At 40.7% G+C, this 13,022-nt stretch overlaps 1 protein-coding gene across 1 annotated transcript; it reads left to right on the forward strand.

Moving 5' to 3' along the window:
* The first annotated feature begins 3,638 nt into the window (after nucleotides 1-3,638).
* LOC147610914 (replication protein A 70 kDa DNA-binding subunit B-like) lies at nucleotides 3,639-8,353 on the forward strand. Its single transcript, XM_086785105.1, is given in 13 exon segments — nucleotides 3,639-3,788; nucleotides 4,036-4,175; nucleotides 4,178-4,321; nucleotides 4,423-4,623; nucleotides 5,023-5,200; nucleotides 5,380-5,650; nucleotides 5,749-5,851; nucleotides 5,981-6,105; nucleotides 6,197-6,275; nucleotides 6,370-6,514; nucleotides 7,216-7,379; nucleotides 7,470-7,590; nucleotides 7,682-8,353. Coding segments are annotated over 13 exon segments (1,953 nt in total). The 5' UTR covers nucleotides 3,639-3,707; the 3' UTR covers nucleotides 7,883-8,353.
* The last annotated feature ends 4,669 nt before the right edge of the window (nucleotides 8,354-13,022 follow it).

A 13,022-nucleotide genomic window follows, 5' to 3' on the forward strand; every position in this document is an offset into this window, starting at 1 on the left:
GATACTCCAACCATTCCGTACAGGTTTGTTACCCTTAATTTAATGTAATTTCTGGTAAAATTATGCTGATAAATTTGTGGTAATCATCATCATCTTGCATTTACCCCTTGGGCAAATCACAATCAAATTCAAGATTATTCACAGCCAGAGTTGCATTTGGGAATGTGCAGAAGAATGAATGCTATATGCATTATGTATTGGGCACATTACATCATTGTAAAAATGGGATCAGACACTGCCCTTGTCCATAATAATGCAAGAGGTAAGTTCTCCCTCATAGATTTGGGTTTGCATTGCATAATGACACAAGATAAACATCAAAAGCCCAAAAGAACTGTCAACAATACATTAAAACAAGTCGCTTACATGGAGCAAGAACGGCGGACAGGCTCGTGGCCCCAGCCATGAAAGAAAAAGAACATCTCTTTCCAAAAGGAGGATCAACACCGAGCAGAAGAGCTAGAGGAAGCATTGAAGAAAGACATGGACACGTGAAGAGAAGCTGCCACAACAAGAAGACCGAAAGAAGAGGAAGACATGGACGCGTGAAGCGAAGCTGCCAACGACAAGAAGACTGAAGATAAGAGAAGATGTGAGGCTCCAAGAAGTGATGAGCCATGTGAAAATCAGAGAGAGAGAGAGAGAGAGAGAGAGAGAGAGAGAGAGAGAGAGAGAGAGAGAGAGAGAGAGAGAGAGAAACCCCACAACCCAATGTAACCTGCCTCGTTAGAGTAAAACCACCTCTGAGCCACCGATGATGTAGGCCATGTGGTAGATGTATGTGTGAGCACTTTAGTCAAGGTCACGGGCACTTGTAGTAGCCTTGGACACATAGAGAGAGAGAGAGAGAGAGTGTGTCAAGGACTATGAGTTTAGGGACTTGAGGCACTGGTCGCGGACTATCAAGTAAGAAGGAAACTTGGTATAGGGTCTAGGTGTGCTAGGATTATTCACTAGAGGGGAGGTGTGCTAGTCGCTGGTCGTGGACTATCAAGTAAGAGGGAAACTTGGTATAGGGTCCAGGTGTGCTAGAAGTATTCACTTGAGGGGAGGTGTTGAAATATACAAGTGAATAGGGTGTGTGCGGGAACAAGTCCTTAGAGCAGGAGGCTGTAAAAGAGAATCTGTAAATGTGAGAGAACCTATGAAAAGGTGAGTAGTATCTACTTGGAGAGAATAAAGGGTAGCATTTAGGAGGTGTGGAGATATTCTGGGAGAGGTGGAGAGAATTAAGCAAAAGAGGTGGAGTGAATCAAGGAGAAATTAGTGGGATTAGATGCTTGGATGTAAACCCTATAAATTGAGGCATTGGCCTAATGAGAATTTGTTGGTTTTTGATTATCCATGACTACATTAAGCTATCAGTTAATTGCTCACTAATCACATCTTAATTATCATCTAATCTCTTTGTTAATGATGCTGATTCTAGCATTTGATCCACCATAGCTCATCACATTGCTACAAATTTAACAAATATATGGTAGACATTAACTCAGATTTAGAGAAAGATGTATGAAGCAAGGGTTCAAACTCCATGGAGAGGGGGGTTTTTGAAAGTGGTTAGAGAGACATATTTTTAAAATGTGTGGGCGTGCATAGAAATGTAATATATTGAGATTTTTCAAGGCAAGAGGGACTTAGAGCTATGAAATTTATGAAGTCATCATGTTATGATTTCCCCCCTTATCAAGGAGGAATACTATTTTAAATTCAAGGTGAGAGCATCATGTATGGCAAAATGACAAAAAAGCTTAGAAAAACTCTATAAGCAATTTGGCATGCTATTGGATTTAATGTTGTGGATTAAGAAACACATCAAGATCTCTTACATTTTTATGGACCTTCTTTTGAAGAAGGGCATGGAAAAAGAAGCAATGCAATATGATAAATTGATGAAAAGATCATTCAACAATTGAATATTATCAATTGCATCCATTTTGTGATAAATTGATGAAAAGATCATTCAACAACTGAAAATTTTCAATTGCATCCATTTTATGATGAATCAAGCTATGAAATCATCAAAGATCACTGTTCTGAGACTACAATGTAGTAGCTCCATGCTTCTTGAGTGATGTTGTTAATCAATTAGTTTTATTTTTTAACAAAACAGAGTGTGCTATCTAATGTTGTTAATCAATTAGTTTTATTTTTTAACAAAACAGAGTGTGCTATCTAATGTGTTAATCAATTAGTTCTATTTTTAATCAAAGCAGAGTGTGCTCTGTAATGTGTTCAAGCAAATGTAGCACAACAATTTACACCCCTAGACTAGATCAAATGTTGTCAATTGTTTCTCTCCTTTGTATTATGAGAAGCTTATAAAGTCCACTTTCTAATGAGCACTTAGTTGTACACAAACTTTTGATGTTATTAAATAAGCCTCAATATGCTATATAAGTCAAGCTACACGAGTCACTATGAAATTTTCATTCATTCAATGATTTTATAGAATGGGAAAATTTGTAATTTTTTGATATCGAATTAAAGCTTGGAATGTGTAGATTAATATAGAGACCAAATTTGTTAAATTCCATAAGTATGATGCACAAGTTACGTGTTGATCAAGTTATCCATATGAAAATTTTCCCTTAGACCTCACTAAAAATTGTTACATCCAATCTTGCTTTTACCTTTAAGCGATTCACATCTCAAGTGAGGGCACATCACCTCATATAACTTCTTAAAATGACTATGTTGCTTACAGGTTAGCATTACGAAACCCTTTAACTCAATCAAGATTTGCCATATCAATAATTAAATATAGAACAAATAATCCAACTCCATCACTACAGACTGAAATTTAATAGATCACACATTATGAAAATCGGTCATAGTTAAGCTAGTAGCCACTTACTTGAAAGAAAACCCCCATTCACATTCTTTGAAAAACATCATTAGGTAATAATGACTAAACTTCCCGCACTCATCAGAATAAAAAGAGACACGTTTTAAGAAGTGGCAATTCTAATATCACCACTATGATCATACCTGTGATACCTTGATACATTTTTATTACCTAGCATTCCAACTTCATGTGGAATTTGACCTAGGCTCATGCAAGTCAGAGTGAATCCTTGCTCATGAAATTGCTCTCAACATAAATGCATTTAGCCATCTTGTGAACTTTACAGATGGAATGGCCACCAACAATGCTCAATAGAGCTAAAGCTAAGATGCCAATCGCAAGGTGACCACACTGGTTAGCGATGCTAATGCATTGGCAAGTGACCCGTTTGTTTTTGTTTTCCAAAGTTGGCCGACTTAAGCAAGGTGTTGCCATTGAATCTCTACACTATTATTCTCACTATTCTTGCCCTTGTTCACAACATTCACCCACGCGTCACTCTTTGTGGCCATCTCATTTTGCCACGTTGGCAGGAGTGTAGGGGGGGGCACATGCGTTGAATTGGGAATGCTAAAAACCGAGACGAGATTCTGAAAGAGGGGGGTTGCTAGTTCAAAACTTGGTAATGGTATAATTCTCTTAAGGATTCACCTCTGAGGAGTGGCTAGGTAGATTAGGGGAAAAAATTAGGATGCCAGGATGTCAAAGGGACTTGGTAAACCTTTGGTATTGATTAACTAAAATTTGAATGAAGTGAAAAACAGTGGCGGGAATGGAGCTCGCGCTAAAATTTCATATATGAAATGGAGCTCTTTCCCTGCATCTCCTCATCAGAACACGCGCTCAGAGCGAAGCTTCCATGGCGTCCGTGACCGTGAACTGCATCGCTTCAATCCTTGCCTCGCCTTCCCCCTCCGATCAGACAGACTACATCGTCCAGGTTTGCCTTTCTGGGCTTTGCATTTCTCCCCAATTCCATCTCTCTCCCTCCTATTTTCGCCCTCGATCACAGCAACTACAAGACGGTTTCAGCTAATTCGTCTCTCTCACGCTCAATTTCTCGCCTGAAAACTCCCCATTTGATCATCGCTTCTGCGGATTGTGAATCCTAAATCGTTTCTGTTAATTTGTTTTCCTGCCCATGTCTTAATGGTAGCTATCTTACTCTGTGGGCTGGATACATGTAGGTTGTCGATCTAAAGCAGAATGGGAAATCCAACTCCCGCTTCACGTATGCTGCTTCTAACCTCCCTCCTCTCTGGATTTCGTGCCCTTATATCGGTTGTCTTGTTTTGGCCGAACTAGAACTATGCATCATGAACTGAGGTGCAGGTTCCTGGCAAGTGATGGAACTGCGACGCTTAAAGCGATGCTTCCGACTAAAATGTCAAACGAGGTTTTATCCGGAAAAATTCAGAATCTGGGTCTGCTTCGCATCAAAGATTACACCTGCAATTCGGTGCAGAATGCAATGTAAAGAGAAGAGAAAATATCTGCTCCAGTTTTCATTCTACTTGCAAGTGTGCTTGCTCTTTCTTCTGTGATTTTATATCACCTCTTGCCTTTCTGTTCAGGGTGATCATAGTCATCGAAGCTGAAGTGGTTGCACCTGCTCTGGATCACGAGATTGGGGCAGACGAGAAGAAAGAGTCAGCTCCCAGCCATGGCGCTGCCTCTGCAAAGCCTCCCATCAATCTGCAGCCTGAAGCTGAGAAAACACTAAGTGGCGCAGTGGTCATGTCTGCTGCGCAGATCGTGCAGGAACAGCGTGGGAAGTAAGTTACATGATCCCCTTGTTGTAATCCTTGCCATGTCTCGCCTACATTTTCATGTGCACTCTTTTTGATTGCCATAGCAACTCTTCTCCACTCCCATGCCTTCTCCTCTACTGCCACATCTCCTGCCATAGATTTACTGCTACAGAAGCTCCACTATGCCACAAAAAAATCATCAATTAAGGGATTGGTACTCTTTTTAAAACGTCTTCTCCTCTACTGCCACATCTCCTGCCATAGATTTACTGCTACAGAAGCTCCACTATGCCACAAAAAATAATCAATTAAGGGATTGGTACTCTTTTTAAAACGTCTACTCAGGGTTTTGCTCTAGAAGTTCCTATTTGCCTCATTTGGTCTTGTTTGGGAATTGTGTGCTGACTTGACTCTCTTCTTCAGTGTTGCGCCTGCTGTGAGGATGGGGATCTCTCGCAGAGTTTATCCTCTGGTTTCTCTTAATCCATACCAGGGAAATTGGACAATCAAGGTCAGAGTTACGGGCAAAGGTCCAATGCGCTCTTTCAAGAGTGCAAGAGGAGAGGGGAATGTCTTCAATGTGGAGCTTACAGATGAAGACGTAATTAATTACCTTCCTTGTTGTGTTGACTGTTCATTGTTGATCTCACTGGCTTATTTGGGATCGGATAGTCTGTGTAACCGTAACTTGGAACGAGTTAATCTGTTGATCAGGGACCAGTTTGCCTGGCTTAAGCTTAACAGTTATGGCATACTAACTGCGTTTTATGATGATATCAGGGGACCCAAATTCAGGCTACCATGTTTAAGGAGGCAGCTGACAAGTTCTACCCTAAATTGGAGTTGGGCAAGGTTTACTTCATCTCCAAGGGTACCTTGCGAGTGGCAAATAAACAGTATTCAACTGTGAAAAATGACTATGAGATGACCCTGCGGTCCAATGCAGAGGTGGAGGAGATCGCTGAAGAAGGGACCAAAATCCCTGAATTTTGCTACAACATTGTGAAAATTGATGAGCTGGGGCCTCGTGTCAATGGAAAAGAGCTTGTTGGTGGGTCTTTTGCCTCAGGAAGTCTGCTCTTTTTGGGGATTTTGGCATTTTGTTTTCTTCTAAATCTTACCATCGGGGCTAATGATTCATAACCACAGATGTTCTTGGAGTTGTGCAAAATGTCTCTAGTGTTCTGAGCATCCGAAGGAAGAGTAATAATGATGAGATTCCCAAACGTGATATCACCATTGCAGATGAAAGGTACAGTGATTAGGTTGCATCCTTTGCACTCACCCTCCATTTGTAATTGCTTCTGGTTTTAAAGGGATTGCTTTCTTGGCTTTTATTATGCTAGCATCTGCATGATTCCCCCTAGTCCATGACTTGCAGTAAGAAGACAGTGGTTGTGAGCCTTTGGAATGAATTAGCCACTAATGATGGTGAAAAGTTGCTTGAAGTGGTAAATGAGTCACCCATCATCTTATTGAAAGGGCTTAGAGCTTCTGATTATCAGGGTTAGTGATACTTATCTCAGAAACTCTCTTGCTGTAAATCTGTTTAGCTTAGATTTCTATCGTCTTATTCCACTTTTCATTTTATTTTCAGGTGTCTCTCTCTCTACCACTCAGAACAGTGTTTTCATATTAAACCCTGACATACCTGAGGCTCGCAAGCTGAGATCATGGTCTGTGCACGATAGTTGCTTTCTCTTTGCCATACTCTTCGATTTTGTTTACCAAGTCTTAAAGGGTATTTACTAATGTGGGTTCCCTTCATAGGTTCGGATCAGAGGGTAAAGAAGCGCAGTTGACATCTGCAGGTGCCAGCCTTCCTGGTGGGTCGGGCAGAAGTGGGCCTAGATCTAAATTTGTTGACCGAGAGTTTATATCTGAGATTATTCAACCATCGGTTGGTGAAGGCAAGGTATGTTTCCCTTAGTTCTCCATCTATTGTATGAGCTCCATTGCTCTCTTCTTAAATGTAGCGTATCATTGCCACGCAAAGGATTACATTACCGTGCAGAAGCTTCTCATGATTTCGAGTCTTAGATTGTTACGCATGAAATGGCTGCCATTTTGGTAAGGTGCTCGATTCTATCGATTTATGATGCTAGGTCCACTTGATCCTTACAATCCTGAGGAATCAGATTTGAATTTTACTCTAAGATTATGATACAATTAGTGTTTTTTTTTTTTGAGGTGGATCTCATATACATGTGATGCAATCTAGTTACATCTGTGCCATACATGTTATGGTGTAACTTGCGATGTGCATGCCATGCATGATATGATATCTTGAGATGTGTGCCATGCATATGCTATGGTGGAGATGATATGATGCATGCACATGGAGATAACCTGACTGTAAACACTAATGCCATATGGGATTTTACTTTTGGGATTGATTTTGGCATGACGAGTAGTAATCTTGGGTTAACTCTGCACAATGTTACATGTGCTGATACTTATCTCCGGAATAAGTTCATGAAATGGATGTGTCCTGCATATAACTTCACGTTATGCATGCCATTATATGGCATTCCATCCGTGTCATTTATGCTTATATGTCTAAGGATGTGCATGCCATCTGTATCTAATGTGTGTATATTGGTCCCATCTGCACAGCCTGCCTATTTCAATGTCAAAGGATACATAAGCTTTGTCAAGCCAGAGCAAGCTATGTGGTACCTTGCATGCCAGTCATGCAACCGTAAGGTCACAGAAGACATGGGCTCTTCCAAGTTTTGGTGTGAAGGCTGCCAGAAGCATTTTGATGGATTTAACCGCAGGTATGCTTGCATCTGTAAGAGCTACCTCCCCGTCATGTCAAGGTCTTGAAAAGCTATACTGATGGGCGGTGTTGCCCCTTTGATTTGCAGGTATATACTGACAGTGAAGGTCTCAGATTTTTCAGGGGAGGCATGGTTCTCTGCATTCAATGAGCAGGCTGAGCAAATATTGGGCAATACAGCCGATGAGCTTGCAGAAATCCGTTCACAGGCACTTTTAAATCCTTAATTTTTGCCTTTGCTTGTGGTCGTTATATATGGGATATTAGTTAGTAGAAATTAAAGTCCTACATTTTGTGCAGGATGGAGATATGAAAGCTTATCAGGCAGAGCTGAAGAAGGCTATGTGGGCACCCTATGTGCTCAGGGTGAGCGTGGCACAATCAGAGTACATGAATGAGAAGAGGCAAAGGATCACAGTCAGGTCCCTCTCAACTGTGGATTGGGAAGGGGAGAGCAAGTACTTGCTTGAGCAGATTGCCAAGCTCAGAAATGGTGTCTGAGTTCAGATTCTCACCACTCTGTATAGCCTCAAGTTGCCAACAAAAAGGGCAATCTGCAGTAAGGGAAAGAGATCTCTTTCTGGGTTTTATTTCAAGGGTCTGAGAAGATAATGGGTTTATAACACCAATTCAGTCCAGTACTCTTCTGCAAGAAGCTGAATACCGACATGCCGTTCAATGATTAATTCTACAGTCTGCGTTAATCCCCGCACTAATCCAAAACTTGGGGGCGTTTTGAGCCGGGTAATCCTCGTATGGTTGGCTAATTTCTGAATTATTTCCGAAATTGGGCATTTTGAGCTACTAGTGCTGAGGATTGATGGGGCTGCGCATGCAGTTTTGCTCCTGCCCATGCATTTTCTGGTTATCAGTCATCACATGGGCTTTGTAAGCAGTCCAGAAATTTGCCTTATTGATGTTTAGGATGTAAATTAACAGCTCCTAATATATATACCAAATGAGCAAGATTTATTCGCATTGAGGTCATCTTTTGCATTGAGGTGGGAAGGGTGATTTTGAAAGGTAGTGTTTTGGAAAGAAATTGTTGGAGGCTTTTTTCCTTGCTATTGTTACGCTTGTGAGAAGCATACAATTTTGCATTAATATTAATCTAATATCTAATTGATGTACTCTTTCACTTACTATTGTTACACTTGTGAGAAGCATACAATTTTGCATCAATATTAATAGATATCTAATATCTAATATCTAATTAATGTACTCTTTTCACTTACTATTTTCACTTGTAAGCATACAATTTTGCATTGACATTAATATATCTAATATCTAATTGATGTACTCTCCAACGATGGCGCCCTAAAATTTCATTAGACAGGTAGTGCCTTAATTTGACCTTCCTAGTGGAGGTCAAATTTTCAAACTGCCCTTCCAAAGTCAAGTTACCTAAAGTTATACTCCCAAATTACATTTAAGATAAGTTGTCTGAAGTCATATCCCCAAATTTACATTTAAGCCTAGTTGTGGAAGGCTATACCCCTCAAATTTACATTTCATGTTTCCCCTAAGTTTTTGTTGTAGATCATTTTCTAGTAGCCCTTAAAATTATGACTAGTAGTTGCCAATGTAGTTACATGCAAGCTCTAAGAAAATGAAGATGTGAGTTGAATTTTTAAAGGACTCACCTAAATGTGTTAAAAAAAAGCTTATATAATGCAAGAAGGTTTTAATAGAGTTTAATGTGAAGCAAGCTTTCAATGAGGTCAATTTGTTTATGAGTATGCAAGAAAATAAAAAAACGTTAACATTTGTAATTTTTCAATGAATATGTTGTATAGTTCTTACTTATTTTATATTGTAGGCAACTTTAAGGTGGATTTAGAATGTGGGGTAGTTAATGGGAGCTAAAGAAATGTGATGATTGGGTGGAGCTTAGGGTTTAGAAAGGTGTTGCTTATACAATTCACACGATAGCTTGCATGTGTTTTAAAAGTGTTAGTTTCAAAGGTTGGCATTGCTTCTCTCTTCTTTGCTCGAGAAAAAATGAGATTCCACTTGTGACATGTTCCTTTTAGCTTGTTTTCTTATCAATGATGGTAAGTTTAGGTGAATCCATGAGGCTCGTAGTTATATCTTATTCTCTTTGACTTATTTTAGCAAAATCTTGCTTTCTTCTTCATGGTGGAAGTTCATGCCATGGTGTGTGGGTTACTTCTTGATCCTTAAGTTTCGGATAATGAAGGTAGTGCTTGGAATTGTTAAATCATGTGATTACTCAATATGTTTGTTAAAAGACCCAAGGCTTGGCTTGGGACACTCTAGTGCTCGCTACCTAGTGCCCATTATCCACCACTTAGTGCCATTGCCTTGCCTTTAAAAAAGTATCACTTTTAGATGAGTGTTTTGGTGTTTTGCCCTTTTATTGATCAGCTTAGGATTTCTTCACACTTCTTGGATGAAGGGGAAAATTTTAACACATCTATTGACAAACTTCTCATTTTGACCTTCATACTATGGGTTCACAACCCTTAGAAGGGAAAATGGGTGTCAAATCCTATTATTGGTACTCTCTTGATTGATCAAGGAGAATGTTGATTGAATCATAGCTTTCAAGACCTTTCAATAATTGTTTGAAGACTTGTGTTCATGGCACAATACTCTTGTTTGACTTTATCATTCTACAATTACGATTATGGTCATGACTCGTGTTATTGCTTCTATTGTTGCCAACTACTAGGTTGTAGCTAGTCTCTCTATCTCACACACACACACACACTCACTCTCTCTCTTTTTATATATAAACTCTCTCTAACTTTCTTAGTCTCTCTTACTCTTTTTTTCTTTATTTTTCTTGAATTGGCCAAATCTCTTTTTAACTCTCTCTAACACACACACACACACACACATACTCTCCCTCTCTCCCTCTCTTTCTCTCTCTCAATCTCTTTATTTTTCTTGAACTAGCTAACTCTTTCTCTTCACCTTTCTTTAACTCTTTTTCTCAAACTAGCCAACTCTCTCTCTCTCTCTCTCTCTCTCTCTCTCTAGATTTCTTACTCTATTTTCTCTCTCTACCTCACTTTCTTTATCTTACTCACTCACTCACTCTCTCTCTCTCTCTCTCTCTCTCTCTCTCTCTCTCTCACTCTATTTCTCTTAAATTGGCCAACTCTATCTCTAACTCTTTAACACACTCTTCTTAAGTCTCAATTTGTCTAACTCTTTGTTAGTCATCATAACCTCTATGGGAACACTCATTATTTTATTTCGAATCGATTGTGTTCATTGGTATGTGAAAAGATGCAGGGGGGAAGAGAGCTTGAGCTCTTGCAAGCACACACACACACTCACATAACCCTAATAGAGAACACACAAGGTGAGAGGCTGAAAATCTTCTTCTTCTCTACTCAACACTCAACACACCATATACAAGAATAAGAGTACTCACAATATGAAAGGTACTCAACCAAATACATACACGGGTTCTCTATAGTGTGAACCCAACTAAATGAGCTGGCGCTATAACTATGCCAGTCTCTAGAATGGCCCGTCATCCCACTGGCTGCATATCACCCAAGATCTCACCAACCATGCCAGTGGTGTAAGTGTGGGGCCTATCCCCCAGGCGGGTCATCAATGTCCACCGCCTCACTAGACGAGCTCGATATCTCAACACTCCCCCTCGAGCTCAACTCCATCTCATGTACACCAAGCGAAGCCCTGAATCTGCGGAGCTTCTCTGTACCCAATGCTTTGGTGAAGATGTCAGCTACCTGATCCTCTGTGCTGACATAAACAAGGTCAAGGTCTCCTGCCAAGACCTTCTCTCTGACAAAGTGGTAGTGGACCTCTATGTGCTTCGTACGAGCATGAAAGACTGGGTTCCTGGCTAACTGTATACTGCTAATGTTGTCACAAAAAATGACAACTTGTCTATCCACTGATAGACCCAAATCTGCAAGTAGCTTTCTCAACCAAGCTACCTCATATGCTGCCATAGCAGCTCCTCTGTACTCTGCTTCTGTACTCGATAGAGCAACCGTAGGCTGCTTCTTACTGCTCCAAGTCACAGCAGCAATCCCCAAAGAAAACATGAATCCACTGGTAGATCTTCTATCTGAGATACTACCAGCCCAATCAGCATCTGTGTACCCATGTACACATATCTCTGTCCCAGTCTCATAGAATAGTCCACAATGCAAAGTAGACTTCATATACCTCAGTATGCGTCTCACTGCGTCCAAATACGATTTTCGTGGAACCTGCATAAACTGACTCACCAACCCAACAGCATAGCTCAAATCTGGTCTGGTGATCGTCATGTAGATCAAACTTCCTACTATGCGCCTGTACATAGTAGGATCCTCCAAGATCTCTCCTGAATCTGCACTCAACTTGCCATTCTGATCCAATGGCATGGAAATAGGCTTACAGCCTGTCATACCATACTTGGACAACATGTCCAAGCTATACTGTCTCTGCAGTAATCCAATACCATGTGGTGACCTAATCACCTCAATGCCCAAGAAATATCTGAGCTCCCCCAGATCCTTCATCTCGAACTTCTGTCTAAGCAAGATCTTTACATCAAAGATCTCTGCATCATGGTCTCCCGTAATGATCAAGTCATCTACATAGATGACAACAAGCACAACTCCTCTATCACCATGTCTCACATACAGCGAGAAATCTGCATTGGCTACATGAAAGCCAATAGTGACAAGATATTCAGAAATCTTGTCAGACCATGCTCTTGGTGCTTGCTTTAAGCCATACAAGGCTTTCTTCAACCTGCAAACATGCTCGGGGTGACCCACATCCTCATAACCAGGTGGCTGCAACATATACACCTCTTCTTGCAAATCCCCATGCAAGAATGCATTCTTTACATCCATCTGATGTAAAGACCATTGCTTTGACGCAGCCACTGCTATCACAACTCTCACCGTTGCCATCTTGGCAACTGGGCTGAAAGTTTCCTCATAATTAATCCCATATGTCTGCGCATATCCTTTGGCTACCAATCTAGCCTTGTACCTGTTTATGCTTCCATCACTGTTATGTTTAACTTTGTACACCCACTTGCATCCAATGGCTTTCTTGCCTTCAGGCAATTGCACTAAATCCCAAGTTTCATTTCCATATAGTGCATCCATCTCCTCATCCATAGCTTTCTCCCAACACACATTTCCAACAGCCTCATCAATGCATGTGGGCTCTACAACCTGCACAACCTTTGCCATATATGCATAGTGATGTGCCACATAACCATCATATGTAAATCTCTGCACAGGGTTCTTCACTCTCCCTGATCTTCGCAGCTTTTCATTCATGGCTTCCATAGCCTTCTTTACACCAGGTGTTCTCATAGCTGGGATCCCAAGCTCCTCATCATCAAGGCTCATATCTGAGCCACTAGACTCTCCATCAACATGAGAATGCCCTGCAGAAATGTCAGGCATACCAAGGGGCTCAACCACTTTCTCTTTTCCTTTATGTGATGTACTAATCACATTTGCAGGATTGGTATTATGATGCAGCCTGCCACTCCATGGTCTATCAATAGACCCACTAGATGAGGACTCTCCTGGTCCACTCAAAGACCGTGATTGCTGACCTGCATTCTGTGCAACCACACTTCCACTCACATCAGCCCTAACAGCTTCTTTTTCAGCAGCATACC

Source organism: Cibotium barometz, chromosome 48 (assembly GCF_041138505.1).
Source record: "Cibotium barometz isolate CiBa-2024 chromosome 48, ASM4113850v1, whole genome shotgun sequence".
Classification (NCBI taxonomy): domain Eukaryota; kingdom Viridiplantae; phylum Streptophyta; class Polypodiopsida; order Cyatheales; family Cibotiaceae; genus Cibotium; species Cibotium barometz.